The 19,021-nt window shown below is 32.4% G+C and overlaps 2 protein-coding genes across 3 annotated transcripts in view; both read left to right on the forward strand.

The window, feature by feature from the left end:
• LOC141448344 (uncharacterized) overlaps positions 1–16,074 on the forward strand; it is a 430,320-nt gene extending 414,246 nt beyond the window's left edge. For both annotated transcript variants that reach the window (XM_074116678.1, XM_074116679.1), the window contains exons 4-6: positions 10,175–10,347; positions 11,681–11,812; positions 12,175–16,074. In XM_074116678.1, the coding sequence (XP_073972779.1) occupies positions 10,175–10,347; positions 11,681–11,812; positions 12,175–12,295 (426 nt within the window). In that variant the 3' untranslated portion in view covers positions 12,296–16,074. The remainder of the gene's footprint in view (positions 1–10,174; positions 10,348–11,680; positions 11,813–12,174) is intronic.
• Mcm5 (Minichromosome maintenance 5) lies at positions 5,211–10,132 on the forward strand. Its single transcript, XM_074116673.1, has one exon. The coding sequence runs from the start codon at positions 6,297–6,299 to the stop codon at positions 8,493–8,495; it is 2,199 nt and encodes a 732-aa protein (XP_073972774.1). The 5' UTR covers positions 5,211–6,296; the 3' UTR covers positions 8,496–10,132.
• Positions 16,075–19,021: the final 2,947 nt, after the last annotated feature.

A 19,021-nucleotide genomic window follows, 5' to 3' on the forward strand; every position in this document is an offset into this window, starting at 1 on the left:
GGCTAAGGGACCGTGGGTTTGTAGGAGATCCTGAGTTCGTTACAAAAAAAATATTATAATTAAGTACAAGTTTCCCTGTGACAAGATAAAAGCAGAAAATGTCCCCAGTACTGATTTCTTGTCGTAGAGCAAAATACTATCTGTAGCGTTGAAGACGGGTTGAACATTTTAGATTTTTGAACGCCTAATAATGCCTAGTTCAAGAGAAAAGTAAAAGATATCGATGTTTTTTACATTACCTGCGGTTGTATACTTTTAAATATAGAAGGAAATATCTGATAGAAAACAACTGAAAAACTCGGTCCAAAGATTTACACTGGTAGATAGTTCATAACGTAATTACTAAGTTTTTATTTTTATGGCCGCTAGATAGGGGTGCGGCAAAATGTAAATAAAAGAATATTTCGGACGTTCTTTTATTTTTTTTATTGATTAGGTACTAAAAACAATAGATAAATCAAGATAAAAGATACACGTGTTAGAATTAAGATGTTTCACTGGAGCGGGAGGGGGAAAGAAAGAGATGCGTATATTAGCCCTACAGGGGATAGTGTTGGTACACCTGTTTGTTATACTAGTTAAACGGTGTGTTGTATTTACTTGGAAGGCTATAATGTGTGTTTGTTACCCTGTTAGAAGCTATACTATAATTGAGATGTCTTAATTCGCTTGGAGCTGTATTTATAGACAGTGAAGTTACTATTGTGTGCATGGAACAGCCCCATTCTCTTGTAAGTGTGCGTAGAATCTGTAGAAAGAGATGCACATGAATCAGCCAGCGTGTGTTCTACCTCTCAATTGAACAGGGGCAAAGATATAGAGGCTAACAAACCTGGCAGGCTGCACTCAAGTAATTGAACGAAACTACTATATCACCTGCACTCATCTACTTGGCAAAACAAAAAAAAACCTCTGTGGCTTAGAAGCAATGCTTAGTAATTATCCTAAGAAACAAGGTGGCACTTGCTAAAACTTGAAAGGACTTGTTTTTTTTTAGAGAGAGAAAATAATAAGTTTCCGTGAGTACCCATCTGCAAGTCTGTTCTAGGGCGAACCAAACAGCTGATTGAAATTGTAATTTAGAGTCAGTGCTAGCTAGAATTATTAAAATAAAAATTGTGGTTGTTAATAAGATTGGAACTTGTGAAGTCTAATAGTCTTATTGCATTCAGGTTCCTTAGGAATTCTCCAGGCTGTGTAGCCAACAGCGTCTTATTGTACCGACCTATTGATACGTCTAGAGCAGCGTTTCCCAACCTTTTTTGGCTCTCCGTACCACTTGGTAGTACATCATGCTAAATTATACCACTTCGTAAAAATTTCGTGAAATTTCTTATTTCGAGTGTATTTTATTATTATTATCTTTATTTGTATAGAGATACAATGTATCTGTTGCTTTATAAAGCAACTTAGTAAAGTGTAAGATCTCTTAGTTTTAAAACTTTTTTTAAACAATTAAAAATTGTGAACATATATTTTTCCCTTCAAAATTAATTTTTAATTTACAAAGTTCTTCTTTAGGATTATTATATTTGTGCCCAAATCTTCTAAATTAATTTCTTTTAAGCATTCAACTACCTGTAAGTACCAATTAGAATTTAATGTTCCTTGGATAGAGCTTACTCATTACAATCAGTCTTTTTAAACAGCTCTCATTTAAGTTCTGTCACATGATAATTCTATTAAATTTTCTTTATCTTTTATTGATAATGATGTAGCTTTTCCTATATTTTCTTTATAGAAAGGGTTTGAAATCCAATTATCATTTGTGTTTTCGGGGTTTTGGGAAAATACTCCATGAAAGACAATTTTAATCCTGTTAAAGGTGCTATTATATTTTCTCGTATATCTTGAGACAGACTAAACCTTATTACTTGTTCATATTAACAACTTTACTGTATAATATTATTAATTAAAATAATTTATATGTATTATAGAAAAAAAAAAAAGTTTTTAAGATATTTTTGATTTATTTTTTATGTCCGCCATTATTGATTATTTTTCGCGTACCACAGGTTGGGAAACGCTGGTCTAGAGTAAAAACAATAAACCTCTTTTACAAAGCCCGGGTTTTTGGCCATCAGTTTGGGACCAATCACAGGAAACAGGAAGCTTCAGATTACTAACCAAACCGTCTATTATCAAACTGTTAAAGTAGAAACTTGGATCTGCATTTGGAAACTCTTCTTATTCATGAAATCAACTGAGAGCCGATCTACGGCCTGGTAAGGAGAGTCTTTATGCCCAGTGACCTTGCAGACTATTGGCGGTAAACATGACAATCCCATTGATGTGACTTGGCATCGGCACCTTTCTGTTTACCTTCCTAGCTGAGTGGTAGGAGTTGCCATGTCATTAAAGCAACTTCTGCTACTGTAGAGCTTCATTGTAACGCATTGACACACTTAGTTAAACATTCACAAACACACCCGCAGTTAAATCAACAACACTCAAGCTGTAAACTTGTCTGTGACATATTGTGCAACTACAATAAAATGACATGTAAAATTATCTAATCTTCCACTATAAACGGAAACGATTTTGTAAAAATATTCTTTAAAGTTGGGACACGCAGAGTAAAATGTTTAAAAAAAAAAAATAGCTTACATCGATGTTAAAATGTGGTAAAACATCGATATTTTCGAACGATGTTATTAACATGTTGTATATTAGATGAAAAAAACAATAAAATAAATTAAAATTTACTTATAATTTTGTCAACAATAATTACGTAAATTTCCAAAACTTTACACCACCCACGTGATGACAAACGAAGTCTTAAATTTAAGGTCTTCTTTTGATGAATCAGGGTCCTTTCTACGGTGGCCTCAACAGTCTTCTACAGCCTCTTCAATGGTGCTGAAGTGAATCCAATCTTACATCGATGTTTGTTCATGTATTGCCAGCTTTGTAAAGCATCCCTCCTCGGAACTCAGGGTACCTCAGAATGGAGATTTTTTTTGTGAAAACTCCAAATCGAAAATCAGATCGATTACATACATCTCTTGCTATTAGAATAAGATAAAGGTAAAATCGAACTAACAACTGACTTGAATGCTATTACAACTTACGGGTCAGGCCTTTGAATCAACTTCGTAAATGAATTTCCCAAGAATGATGTGAAATGTTTTATAAAGAGAGAAAATAGGGTATTTCAAGCTTTGATTGCCTTGGAATGCTGGACTTTTAAGGAATATTTTATAGAAGCAGGGATGCGCGGGACGATTAATAATAGAAGGTTTTGGAGAGGAATGCGAAGAACACAAAGTGGTAAGGAATGTACTCGCTAGCTATAAATAAATCTTTATAAATCGAACTCTTGTTTCGGAGTCACACACACTTGATTCCATAGGGTTCATTGGAACTGCTGGCTGGAACGCCTGCCTGGCTGGATGGACTGGGACAGTCAGCTGATTGGAACGGCAGCCAGTAGGATGTCGTTGCAACACTCCCCCCGCCACACTGTCGTTCAGTCGCACGCCACACACACTGCCAGAGACATCTACCGGCGCTCTCGTTAACCACTACCTCCAGACCTCGTCTAGACAGCGTTACTCGCTTGAGCGAGTTCAAAGCTTCAAGCAGTGTTCAATTTGCGCTGTTAAAAATCATCAGGGAGACCTGATAGTCGGTGGGTTTGCCTGCTAGTGAACACGAATCATTGCTGGAAACTGGAACTTAATATTTTGCTGGAGAAAACCTTCTGGACAAGTCGCGATTTCAATTCCACAATCTTGACTACTTTATTTGATGAGATTCTTCTTCTATGTGATTTTTTTTATATATACATATATAAAACTGTAAAAGACCATTACGAAAATTGGGTACGATAGCAAGAATAATACTAATGGTAATAACTAGTAGAGGGATACAAAATAATAAGCCGCCAATGCAACGAACACTATGCACCGATAGAGAGGACTGGTCCACCGTGCACGGCCGTAGTTTATTATTGACACTAGCACTATTTCATGCGCTATTTACGATCATCATGGACGGCAATAAAGTAACGCGACGTGAAGTACCTGACTAAGTGAAATAGACATAGAAGAAAGCGAACTCCACTGGAAGTGGTAACGTCAGTAAATAAACCAGCCTAAAGGTTAGTGCGTGACGTTGGCAGCACTGCACGACTGTATTTATTTTACCATTGAGTTCTGCTTAGAAGCCGGACAGCTGACTGGTGGTCCTTTGTGGCCGTTTGCGAGTCCACCACATCAATGGATACTGTATTATTTACTGATATTTTGTCTTTACTTTCTCTTCCTCTCCGTCATGAATTTAACGAGCAGGTCAAAGTTTTAAATTAGTGTTACCGCACAACGCACTGGGAAGCCATCCGTCTCGTTTTTCAGCGAGAATATCCTCACCTAAACCAAAGTCCCGCTGTATTACCCAGAAATCCAGTGATTTCTTTACAAAACAGTCTTAGTTTATAATTAATGGGGTTATAAATAAGAATGTCAGAAGAAAAGTAATATTTCTTCCATGAAGTATTGTAATGTTGTTAACGTACTGGATTCCCACCCAGAGATTCTGGGTAGATTTTCTCTTTTTGACCAGCGTTGACAGTATTTTCTGTAACGATAGAACACTGTCCAGTGGTCGGCATTGTCCTGAAAAAGCATATACATGGTGATCCATTTTAAACGCACCAATCACTAATAACTTTTTCGGAAAGCGGAAATCCGAAAAAATCCATTAAATAAACTATATGTTTTTTTTTAGTCTAGTTTTCAAATTTTCCACCCCTGACGCTGTATTTTCATTTTTGGCGGAGTTACGGCCAAAAAGCTTATAAGGGTTTCATAATGACCACTGATTTTGACAATGATTATGAAAACTATATAAAAAATTGTGAAAAATGATGTTAACCCCGATCCGATATTCCTAATATTTGTCGAGATATTTAATATCAAAGTTACAATTTTATCTACTCGTGATCCGGTTTTCAATATTAATTTTCCACCAGAAATACACGTTTTGGGGAAGTCCTCTGACTACGGAAAATGTAATTTATGACACAAAGAACAAGAAAGAAAATTGAAGATATTAAAACATGTAGTGTCATGTAATGGTTATGGGAGAATCAGGATAAATTTGTTTTATCATCAAATAAAAGCAATCATCACATCAGTTTAATGTACCCCATATGCAAGACTTCTTGACCTATGATTACGGTAAGAATCTCTTGCCAGGGAGGGGCAGGTTTTGGTCTAGTGGTCAAGGGCGTGGCTTTGTAAGTGGGAGATCCTCAGTTTGAATCCCGCGTTTTATTTAAAAAAGTATTATGAATGACTGGTTCGGGATTCAAACTGAGGATCTATCGAAACGGGGTTAACGTCATTTTTCATAATGTTTTATGTAGTTTCCATAATCATTATCAAAACCAGTGGTCCTTATGAAACCCGATCAGCTTTTTGACGTAATTCCGCAATAAATGAAGATACAGCATCGGGAGTGGAAAATTTGAAAACTAGACTAAAAAAAAAATATGGCTTATTTAATGGGTTTTTCCGGATTTCCGCTTTCCTAAAAAGTTATTAGCGATTGTAATCTTGCAGTTTAGTAAAAAAAACTTTTCTAAAAAACTTGTTCAGATCCCGATAATCGATTATTTCGGTGGCATCTTTTGTTACCCATTTACTTGCACCCGCTTAATGAGAAGAGAAAAGCTTAGCTTAATTTTTAAAAAAAAATTCCGTCTGCTAAATTTAGTCAAGATGAGTTGATCAAATTTTGTGAAGGAACTACTCTTTTATTGACGCTAAAATTGGTCGTTCATTCAGCAATACTTCCTATCGTCTATTCTAAGAAATCTAAAAAGATTACTCTCAATAGATTTACTGCAGATTTGCAGCAGCTGTAGGCGTAGATAATTATGCTGAATGCAGAACATTCTCTATTTGTGCATCTGATATTTTGCATTAGAAAGCAGAATAAGTGAGAAAATGATAAAAAATATAAATTACGCTAGGCTTTCAAATATGTCGGGAGATATTAAATCACAGCTACGTGCGCGCCAGATAGTGAGGATTCTTAATACAATTTCTTCACCATTTCTCTTTCTCTACACATTGAGAATTATTGGTTTAGTAGGAGGGGACCCCCACTTTTCTCTGGCAAACAAGTGTAACCTTGCCGCTTGTTGCTCTGTTGGAGCCATAAGTTCCCGCCTAAAACTGTTATAACCTGCAACATTCCTTCTTGTTCTTTACTATGAGTTGTTCTCAATAGTTTCATAAATCAGTGATAGTCTCATCTTTAATAGTTAAAGAGTGTTTTTAAACAAAATAATGGAAGGTTTTGATGATGCTGGAATATTTTTCTCTGATAACTTCAGTCAGTCTGCACCAGGCGTTACCCGCAATGACCTACAAAGTGTTAAGTTTAAATTTAAAGAATTTCTTAAACAATTTCACACAGGTAATTTTGATTATAAATACAGAGATATGCTTAAACAAAATTACAACTTGAAAAAGTACTACTTAGAAGTGAATTTAGAGGATTTGGCTTCTTTTGATGAAAAACTGGCTGAAAAATTGCACAAACAACCTACTGAACATTTGCCAGTTTTTGAAGAGGCTGCCACTGATGTTGCGGATACTGTCACATCACCACGTCCACCTGGCGAAGAGGAAGTGGAAAGTGTACAAATTATGTTACATTCGAATGGTGTACCATCTTCATTACGTGATTTAAAGTCGAACATGGTGTCACAGTTGGTGAAAATACCTGGTATTGTTGTATCTGCTTCTGGTATTAAAGCTAAAGCTGTATCTGTTACCATTCAGTGTAGATCTTGTGGAAATACTGTGCCAAAACTGCCCATAAGACCTGGCCTAGAAGGGTATGCACTACCCAGGCGATGTAATACTGAACAGACTGGGCAAACAAAATGTCCATTAGATCCCTATCAGATCAGAACTGATTCATGTGAGTGTGTGGATTTTCAGATCTTGAAACTGCAAGAGCCCACAGATATGGTTCCTCAAGGTGAGATGCCAAGGCATATTCAACTGTATGTAGATAGATTTTTATGTGATAAAGTAGTACCTGGTAATAGAGTCTCCGTACTTGGTGTGTATTCCATTAAAAAGAATAAATCTGCTAAGAAAGGTGGCGGAACTAGAGATAAAACTATTGGCGTACGTGCCCCGTATATACGTGTCATCGGAGTCACGCATGATTTTGATGTTATTGGCGGTAGAAATTCTACCACATCGTTCACAGCTGAGGAAGAAGATTTGTTTAGAAAATTAGCTTCATCACCCAACATCTATGAAAGAATTGCAAAATCAGTGGCACCAAGTATCTTCGGTTTTGAAGATATCAAGAAAGCTATTTCGTGTCTGTTGTTTAGTGGTTCCAGAAAACAGTTACCAGATGGTCTGACACGCCGTGGCGATATAAATATTCTCCTTCTGGGAGATCCAGGTACGGCCAAGTCGCAGATGTTGAAATTTGTCGATAAAGTAAGTCCAATAGCTGTTTACACTTCTGGCAAAGGTTCATCCGCTTCCGGGCTTACAGCTTCAGTGATCAAAGATCCACAATCCAGGAATTTCGCCTTGGAAGGAGGTGCTATGGTTTTAGCCGATGGTGGTGTAGTATGTATTGATGAATTCGACAAAATGAGAGAAGATGATAGAGTGGCCATACATGAGGCAATGGAACAGCAGACAATTTCCATTGCTAAAGCCGGATTGACGACTACACTAAATTCTCGGTGTTCTGTGTTGGCTGCAGCGAATTCTGTATTTGGCCGTTGGGATGAAACTAAAGGTGAGGAAAACATTGACTTCATGCCTACCATACTGTCCAGATTTGACATGATATTCATAGTAAAAGATGAACACAATCAAGCTAGAGATATCACCATAGCTAAACATATTATGAACATACACATGAAAACCACGGACACATCTTCCGAGCCGAAAGATGGTGAACTGTCGCTACAAATGTTAAAAAAATATTTAAATTATTGTCGTAGGAGATGTGGTCCAAGACTTTCCCAAGAAGCTGGCGAAAAACTGAAAACAAAATACGTCCTAATGAGAGAAGGCACTCTGAAACATCAACTAGATAATGAAAAGAATCTTTCCATTCCCATCACAGTGAGACAACTGGAAGCAATTATCAGAATTTCTGAAGCCCTTGCCAAAATGGAACTTCAACCATTCGCCACCGAACGACATGTGGACGAAGCACTGAGATTGTTCCAAGTGTCCACATTGGATGCAGCCATGTCTGGCTCATTGGCTGGTGCAGATGAATTCACGACAAGTGTTGATCATGATATTTTCTTGAAGATTGAGAAACAGTTGAAGAGAAGATTCGCTGTGGGCGTACAAGTCTCAGAGCATACAATCATTAATGATTTTATCCGGCAAAAATATCCAGAAGCAGCTATTAGAAAAGTGATTCAGGCGATGATAATGCGTGGTGAATTAATGCACAGAATGCAAAGAAAGTTGTTATTAAGAATTCGTTGAAAAACAGAAAAAGTGCTGTAAGTTTTTTTACTTACTTTAGACAAGTGCTAGTTTATTCAGACATTTATTGCTTAATTAATTAATAAGCTTCTATTTCATTAGTTTTTTATTTTTTTAAACATTTATTTCTTTTAAACTTAAATTAATTTGAAAAAAGATTCGATTACAATTAAGAGAACAAAACCGTGGTTAATTTTTAATGTAGATAGTTTAATTACATCACACAAGCTTGAAAGATTTTTTTTTTGTGACAAAACTTTTGTTTAAATAAATAATAGCAATTAAATGGTTTTAAATTATTCATTAGATCCTTTTTTCATGAATTTATTTAAAGTAAAATAAACTCTTTTTCAACATAGTATTTGGGTATAATAAGCAAGGTTTTCAATTAACTATTTTGTTATTGCAGATATTTGGATCTTTAGGGAGAAATAGATTTTCCACATCTTCAGGAAACTCCACGTTCTTGTGGGTATCCCCCATTCCAACAACATTAACAAAACTTAATCAACCTGGCAAACCTCCGAATAACTTACAAAGTATCTCAGAGGTAGTTCGAGGGTAAAACTTTGGGTCATCCTATTCAGGGGCGAACACTAGCTGGATACCGTAACTCTAATATTGTACCACAGCAAATTTTTTTTTTTTTTTATGTTACACTATTTTTGCTATCGTAGCTACTCATTAAAAAATCTAAAATTTAATGCATTACATAGAAGATGCTGCATAAACCAACTGAGACTTTTATTTACAAGCCTATGTACTCTTTTCTGTCAAATGTTTCACAATCTTCTGATGAGTCTGATCTGTAAGTCACCATTTTTTCAAACAATTTGCCTGTTTTTCACATTTTGAAGCTACTCAAAAGATCAATGTTTTTTTTTTTTTTGAACTTGTTGCCCTGCAGTTTGTTTTAACTTAAGAAGTACCACATTAACTCTTTTTTACTGGTCTTTGCGGGATATGTTTTGGTGGTAAGTATTATTGACATTGCTTGTCTTCTCATGAATAGCTTATTAAGAAGCTACATGCTCTGTCTAGCCAGATTATCCACAAAACTCCTCTTACATTTTGTCATAGAACATCTTTCTTTCTTTACTCTTTCAGTAATTACTTCTTACAAAATTTCTCAGAAGGTTACCGACCACATTTTGCCTGTAATCAGGAAAAAAGGTCCTTTTTTTCCAAGCCTTTCACTAGGGAGACTAGCCAGCGTCAGCCATCCGAAGAAAGCCAAGTTGTCTTTGTAATTTATTCAAAAAGTTCCTCTGTAAAAAGTCAGCTGAAAACAGTTGAAACATTAAATAATCAATCAAGAGTGAGTTGCTTTGACTTTTTTGTTTAATTCTAATGTCTAAAATTCTCAATCTACCGGAAAAACAACTAGACCTTCCTATTCTACTACATTATAAGTTGTTATTTTGTGTTGTTTATAAAGATAATTGGAATTTGTGTTTATCATTAAGGCCAAAAATCCTTAAAAAGCTATCTGTCAAAGAATGCTGTATATTTGGTCTTTTATTTGGTTACACATAAAACAAAATTTGACTCTTGTACCAGTTTTATAGGAATTAAATAAATAAATGGTCAAAAGTATGTACTATTTCTTTTATTAAAAGTATTCATTCATTTCTAATTGTCATTTATTCCATGTAATTTTTCAATTATTGTCCCAACAGGTCGGCACTGAAGTACCATATTACACAGGGACCCGACATATTATAAGGACAGCTTCCAGAGTCGAGAAATTACAGTTCTACAATCATACAGAGTGTGAATGCCATGATCGAAATGATGAAATGCCGAGAGACACTATTGCGCACAAACTACAATCAGAAAATACTTATAACAGGTTGTTGACTTTTTTCTTTTTTTTATGTTACATAATTTTTTTAAGTGTTACTAAAAAAATGAAATTAATAGCTTTAATAGAATAACTACAACTTAATTAATAGAATTTTCTCTATACCAATTGTACAGGACCACATTTTTATTTCAAACATTAAGACGTTCTTAATGTTTGCCAGAGTTCATTTTCAGTGTTCAGAAAATATTCAGGACAAATACTTATTTTTTATTTTTTCACTTTTCACAATATTATTGATTTTTAAAAATCAAACAAAAGTTTCTTTTTATAGCTCTAAACAGGAAATTTTATTCAGAGTACTAAGATTCGTTTAAAGAAGTAATGCGTACCGTTTTCATATTAGAATTGTAATTTAATTCAGCTTTTTTATAATGTTCACTTAGATATTTCATATTTATATCATCCTATTAATCGATAAAAGCTTGACTCGATCATAAATGTAGGTTATAATTCTAAAAAGATGAATAATGAATTCTAAATAGTCTACATTACTTTAAGAAAGCCAATAAATCAAGCCGTAATTTTTTTTTTTAATATTTACAATGAAATCTTAATTTACAAGAAATTAACCAGCATTCTTTCAAAGCATAAATTTCTCTGTGATATTTGTGATTGAATAATAAGGCGGGCAAAAACAGGACTGGAGGTAATAAATGATAATTTAGTAAATTTGAATTGGTAAAATTTAGGAAAGTGTGTAACATTTAAGCTCGTTTATAAATATCGTTTTTTACCATAAAACAACTTAAAATCCATACTACTCACTTATCCTTTTTTGGTGACTAGTTCATCCAAAAGAGGAGAGAAATCATTGCCAATTTTAGTCTGAAATGTGCCATAAAATTGGATTTGGCAATAATTTCTGTTCCCCTTATCCGGTCTTGTGTACGGAAACTTAAAACTGTGTTAACATAAAATTATTATTAACGTCGTATGAGTTATAAATGATTAGAAAAAGTTTAAGTTGAAAAAGTAAACTATATATCTTACCATTGCTAGTTTACTTTAATTTTATTCTGTTTATCATGCTTGATGTCATGAAAAATCAAGAAATAGCACTCAATGTAAAGATTGAAAGCAGATTTATCATTTTCTTAATCTTCAGTAACAGATAATCTTTCTAATAAAATAGTATTAATATTACTATTGAAAAGTACCGTATTCATTTTCTGTCAATAAGTTATAAAACATATTTCATTACCTTAAATTATGTCACAGTTTTTATTAATCATGTCACAGGTGTAAAGAGAATTTTGCATAGAGTTTTATTAAAGGAGGTTACTTACATAGTATTTTTTTTTTTCTGTTCTTGATACAGGTGTAAATGTCCCAGCGAATATACAGTGAGAAATCTAGCTAATGGTTCTTGTTCATGCGATTGTTTTGACAAACAAAGAGACTGTACCAAATACAAGAAGGGAAAAGAATATTTTAATCATCAAGATAGGCTGTAAGTATTATTTGTTTTTATTTATTTAATCTTTTGCCATAATTGTTTCGATAGTTTCTGATACAAACTCCACTGGCTTTGTTTCAGAGCTTTAAAACGTGTAACTCATTGTTTAATTATGTTTTTTTGCCTTTTGTGGTTAACAAATTAGCCATATTAATATTGGTGGGGTACATTGTTTAATTGAAAGTGTTGATAATTCGTCTCTGATTTTTTTAAAAATTATGGAAGGATTAGCAAGTGAAAATTAAATTTGTTTCAAAATTAATCAAAGTTAGAGCTTTGAGAACTTAGAATAAGATAAAAAATCATGGATGTATTTAAAACATACATATTGTTTTATCTTCTAATTCTGTCCACAGATGCATAGAGACACGAGTGTGTACAGTACCAGCATGTGATTTTGGTGCATACATCAGGCGATCTGGTAGATGTCCTAAAAAATATGAAAAATATCGTGCCTGGCCAGGTTATAAACCTTAGGCGAACACATCTCTTCTAAATAAACTTGTATTACAAAGAAAGGTATAGCTTTCATGTCAGAAAACTTACAAGATAGTTTTAATTTCAAGGGATGATATATCCAAAATTTCTAAACAGGAAAAAAAAAATGGAAATCATCTTCATTAATTTCATCTTTTTTTTTTAGGAATGGTAACTTTAAAGATATTTTAAATGTTCCATTTCTATTATTAACGTGAGTAGTGTAGCAACGAGGGCCACTTTTAAGCTGTTTTATTTTCCGATTTTTAATAATTCAAGATCTAGAGAAATAATTCTTCTTTTAGTGGCAAAAAATCTTTTAATTGAATGCAAAATAGCATTGTTATTAATTTAAACAAAACAAAAAAATGTATGTACATCGTATCGTAATTTAAGCAAAATATCGATTGATATTAATATCTTATTTAATTTCTATGTTGATCGATTTTATTTGTAAATTTTAAGGAATTGATATTTTAATTCATGATTTAAAATCAGGGAGATATGCCACTGTAAGCTGTGTGATATTTTATTTTTTATTATTTTTGTATTTTATTTTATTTTTTAAATTAATTATTATGGCTTGTTGTTAAGGTTTACATTAAAATAGATTATATCATTTTTTTTAAAAATAATTTAGGTTATTTTTATTTTGTAAATATTTGAAACTTTTAAGGTTTCATCTGTAAGTAGACTTTTTTCTTCTTTTTTTTTAAGAAAAGCTTTAAATCTTTTTCCTTATATAAAAAAGATACTTTTTAGTAATTTGCTTAAAATTTTAATTCTTATATACAGTGTTCAAAACGCACAGTAACAATCTTGCATTTTGCTTAATTATTCGAATATGAAATAATTATTCAATCTTAACTTCAATTTATTATTATTAAATTTGACAATCCATTTTTGTATTAATCTATGATTATTTGGGTGATAATTCAGACAGAATGAAGCATTTTTTTAAAAAATAAGCGAATGGATCATATTTACTTACATATCATCAAAATTCTAGTTATTGTGCTGATGACTAATTATCCAACAATTATGATGAAATCAAAATTTAAATTTATTCTTAAAATTGCAAAAAATAAAAAATTACACACGAGAAAAGAAAAAAATGAAACAAAAAGCTAAATGAACTTAAAGCTTTATAGATTCATTTATAGAGCAATGCAGGATAACCAATCCAAGCAAGTTTGTTTGCTTTTAGATTTGTTGTTTGATCGATTCTTGAATCATCTTTAGAGGATTGGTTTTTACCAGAGAATTTCACTAACATCTAATCCAATAACTTGTAGCATTTTTTACAATTATTAAAAAATGATAGAATCAGTTAATATAAGGGATTCATTGATCTAATAATTAAATAATGGCTGGATGTTACTGAATTACATTGATAATCAATTTTACATGAAATCAATGTCATTTTAACCTCTACTTCCATTAAAAGCGCGCATTCAAGTACTAGTAAAAATTGTGTAGTTCAAAGTGCCCGACTAATGCGCTTAAGTACGGGAAAATCAGAAGTGCGTTTATGTAGATCTCGATTTATCTTGCTGTTATAGTTAGAAGGCTTCGGCCACACTATGGTAACTTAGCCTGGAAAGCAGCATAAGCCGAATCTAGGTCTAAAATCCTTAGGTATTGAAAATTTCCAGCTAGCCTGAACAAATCCAAAAAAAATAGTTTCAAGAAAAGCAGCCTAAGCTTTTTTCCAATATCTTTGGAACCCGTAGACCTTGAACCTAATCTCACAGCGTAAACAGTCCGTTAATTTGGGTGTTTCCACCTTGATCTTACAAATGGTTGAAACTGGAAATGATAGGAGCCCATTATTTAGGGATGATCCCTTAAATCACAATATTCATCATGCTATCCATGTTCTCCAAATGTGTTTTAAACTGTCGACAACCCATCTAGCTCCTTGAATGCTGTGAAGCCGTACATTCTTTCTGGGTGCTTCACAAATATGGTGTCAAATATCCCAGTCGAGGACTAAAAAAAAAAAGGAATTTGACAAAACTTTCTCCTCCCTTTTGCCGGAGAAATACCCCACATGACCATGAACTCCACAAGACATTAGAAAAAAACGATATGTTTTTTTAGATTAATGTGATATTAATAGAAGATAGTTTCTACATTATTCTGGAACACTTAGGCACCAAATTAGAAATGTTGATCAAAGAATTTTGTGCCTTTAGCCGCTAAAGGCTAAAGTTTCGAGTAGAATATTCTGAAAACCTTATCTTTTCAAAAATCAAAAGCTACTCCAGACATCTCTAATCTACATCGCAGAAATGTTGCTCTACTTGTATGATGTGTACACTTGCCGTAATTTCTACACTCCAGACGGGCTTCTTGACCCTGACTACAACCACTTAAATTAATAAATAAAATGTTGTTGCCGAAATTAACTGAAAGTTGGCATTCTCTACTGAACCAATCACAGAAGATGGAAGAAAATCGTCAAACCTATCAGAATTAAACAAAGAAAAAGCAATCCAGAAAACTAAGCTCTAATCACGATTTAAGCGTGAAACCTTTTGTACGCTGACAGTATAGTATTATAATGTTCTCTTTGCTTTGTAGACGATAATATTTTTAACCTAAATATAAATTCGAAGAAAGAAAACATACATATGATGAAAAAAAAAAATTTGTATTGCACTAAGGATGTATAAAAAACATCAGTTTTTTTTCCTTCTCAAAATACATCTTAAGTTTTTTTTTTTTTTTTGTTTGTTTGTTACTAAACATAAGTTTCTAATAAGTAAAAGTAAAGAATTTCTCTTTTATATACAATTTTTATAACTAAATAAAACATCATTTTGTGGGGAATTAAGGATCTAAAATCAGTTAAAAGTTTTCTTTGGAAAAACTATATTTAATTACGATGATGATTCTATAATTCAACGCCAAGTTTTCTAATCAGAAAAAAGCACTTTAATTTTTGGTGTTCATATATAAAGAGAGTTAGAACTCTTAAAAAAAAATAATAAATAAGAAAAGTATTTAGATGATAATAGTTAGCTTTGATGTTAGATACAAAATACATTGTATAAGTAAAAAAAATAAGCTATATTGATATAATTTTTGTTTAAATAAATATCCACAAGTTTAGTAACTTCAACAACCATTTATAACTAAAACTAAGTTAAATTTTTGTATATTTGAAGCATTTTTCAGTAGAACTAAACTAAAAGCTATTGTAATGTTCAATTTGACTAATAAAATTTTAACCTGTTTGTAATAATCTGATTTTGAAGCCTTAATGGGCTCTGATTTTGCACAATGGACTTTTTACTCTCGTTGAAGTGCAAAAATTAAAATAGGTAGGGTTTTATAGAGTGGATAGCCTCTACATGATTTATTTCATCCTCTAGGAAAGAATGCTTGGGATAATTGAGGTCATTACAGAGGCAATTTCTTCGAGGTCGATGTCTTCTATTTATGGACAAGAGATGTCATGGTTCTTGAAATTATGGCCATTGGGTACAGAAATCATTCCTGTCAAATTGTCTTATCCCTCAGATTCTAAAGTAACCGTAGTAAGTCACTTTAAGTAAGTCGCTTTATTCATTGTACAAATAAGTTTATTAAACTTGCAATCCTTTTAATTTAATAGTTAAATTATTGAAGTAGTACATATTTGATTACCTTCAAATGTGAGCGACCCATTGCGGAATTATAACTAAAAAATGGCGTTCGTATTCGTTTAAACAGGCATTTGCCCTTTTATAAAATGTCTAAATTTATAAAAATCCAGTGACATGGATTCGAAACCCACAGTTAGAGCCACTTTTACATTAAACTCTTTAAACTAATTTTAACCAAACTTTTTAATATTACATAAGTTGGTGTAAATGTTTAATTTTACTGAAAAATTCTAAAATATTACACTATATTGTTCAAAATAAATTGTATTTATCTTTATTACACTTAGTTTTGGAATTAGTTATTTTTAGTTCTTTTATTTTGTATAGCGCTTGTAAAAGAGCCAAAAAATCATTTTTAAGTCACATTTTATTTCATTTTTTTTTGTATAACTATATCTATTTGTAAAGAATTATTGGTAAAAACAAGATATTATCTTGTGTGTATATATTATAAATTAAAAGAAGAAAGTTCTTGATAATTTAAAAACAAAAAAAATATTAAAACTAGATCGATTTATCGCATTTATGAGAAAACTACTAGAATTTTTTCAGTATCGTACATTATCTATAATGTTTAATGATCGTAGTGAAATTCAAAACATATATAATGTTTAATTTTTTAATTTATGAGCATTTTGAAAGCACAAATAAAACCTACAAATTTATAGGTAGGATTTAATTTTTAGCATGTGTGTTTTTTGATTAAATCTTTTTAAAAAAAAATCAAAACATAGCATACACATATAGTAAACAAACTAAAAATTCCAAAACTGATTACCTTTTTTTTAATCTTATTTTGGCCAGTGTTTGTAAAATGTCAATACGTTAATCAATAAAATCTTAAAGGAGATTGTTTTGTTATTTTTTTATGTTTAAGAATGTCAGGGAATATTTACACACAACTTAGCTTTGGTAGTGGTAAGCAGGCACAATGCAATAGTGATGGGCTATTTGAGCGGACTCGTTCCATTGGAACGAGTCCGATGGTGGAACGAGTTGATTCAAATCCCTATTTTTAAAAAAAGTGATTCCGCCCCGCCCCAAAAAATTTAGGCAAATAAAAATGAAAATGAGGCAGCAGAAGGTTTGGAACGATTAAACATAAGAACAAATGTCACGCAATTTATTATATTATTATATCATTAAATGTTAGCTTTCCCAGTTAATAACAAAACTATATTTCTTTAACACACATTGAGTACTATCCCTAATTTCCAATTGCTCTGATAAATATAAAATTAACAACGTAATACAAATATTAACACAAAAATAGGCTAGTCAAATATAAATTAAAGCAATGCAGTTTTGTCATTATCTAGCTTGACCACTAGAAGACTGGAGTTAACTTACTTCAAGAGTATTCAAGGTAGAGAAACGGAAATGGGTAGGAAATTATTCCATAAAAATTCTAACCCTTCAAAATTATAATTACTCATATTTATTAACTAAGAATTGAATATCAAGCTTTTAAAATATTATCTTATTGTTTTACAAAAAGAAAAAGCTGTGTGCTTAATCTTAAACTTAGCGCTGGACACTCTTACTCTCATCTTCATTGGCGTAAGCTTGAACGTGTACATGTCAGCTAGACGGTCAAAGTAAAACTGGGCCAAAATTTAGTATTACCTAACTGGTTTACTTAGTGTAGTATCCCTCCCACTCTATCACCTATTTCACAAACATTCATCGATTGAAAATATTTTTTAGTTAAATATTCGTTTCATTGGAATACAAAAAACATTATAACGCTTTCTTAAGATGATTTGAATTTTTAAAATTTGTTTTTGTCCATTACTCTTATAAAATACGAAGAATTTCAAATAAAATATAATATACAAACACAGAATGATCTAGTGTGCAGGTGGAGTCAGTCGTAGTTACCATGACAACGGAACCGTTAAACGACTCCGGCCCAGCTCTAGCATTTTCATTGGTTAAATCCACTGGAGTTGGTGGAGTCGAATCCGGAGTGATTTAAATCCTTTTGAAACCGGACTCGTTCCATTTTTTCGTTCACTGAATCTAGCCAATAGAAATTGCTGGAGCTGGAACCGGAGTTGTTTAACGGTTCCATTGCTATGGTAACGAGGACTGACTCCACCTGCATACTAGATCATTGTGTTTGTATATTATATTTTATTTGAAATTCTTCGTATTATATAAGAGTAATGGACAAAAACAAATTTTAAAAATTAAAATCATCTTAAGAAAGCGTTATAATGTTTTTTGTATTCAAATAAAACGAATATTTAACTAAAAATTATTTCCAATCGATGAATGTTTGTGAAATTGGTGATAGAGTGGGAGGGATACTGCAGTAAGTAAACCAATTAGGTAATACTAAATTTTGGCTCAGTGTTACTTTGACTGTCTCACGGGCATGTACACGGTTAAACTTACCCAATGAAGATAAGAATAAGAGTGTCCAGCGCTATGTTAAAGATTAAGCACACAGCTTTTTCTTTTCGTAAGATAATAAGATAATATTTTTAAAGCTTGATATACAAGTCCTAGTAAATAAATATTTCTTTATTTATGAGTAATTATCATTTTGCTTGAAGGGTTAGAATTTTTTTTATGGGAATAATTTCCTACCCATTTCCGTTTCTCTACCTTGGATCCTCTTGAAGCACGTTAACTCCAGTCTTCCAGTGGTCAAGCTAGATAATGACTAAACAGCATTGCTTTAATTTTTATAATTGACTAGTCTATTTTTATGTTAATTTTTGTGTTACGTTGTTAATTTTATATTTATCAGTGCAATTGGAAATTAGGGATAGTACTCAATGTGTGTTAAAGAAATATAGTTTTGTTATTAACTGGGAAAGCTAACATTTAATGATATTTTTTAATGAATTGCGTGACATTTTTACTAATGCATAGGGTAAGTACAGAGACCGGAATCGGTGAACGAGTTGTTGGAATCGATTCCAACCCTGGAACTGATTCAAATCCAACGAGTCCAAAGACGGACTCGTTCTGCCCATCACTACAATGCAACATTTGGGGTAACTAAACATAAAGTCACAGCTGATGAAGCTCATTGCCGCCAAATTAATCTTTTTCAACTGAA

The sequence above is a fragment of the Rhodnius prolixus genome, unplaced genomic scaffold (assembly GCF_049639745.1).
Source record: "Rhodnius prolixus isolate KJV_2025 unplaced genomic scaffold, Rpr scaffold_19, whole genome shotgun sequence".
NCBI lineage: Eukaryota > Metazoa > Arthropoda > Insecta > Hemiptera > Reduviidae > Rhodnius > Rhodnius prolixus.

What these genes read in the sequence shown, in the direction of transcription:
- Mcm5 (XM_074116673.1), top strand. Translation starts at nt 6,297, where the DNA reads ATGGAAGGTTTTGATGATGCTGGAATATTTTTCTCTGATAACTTCAGT.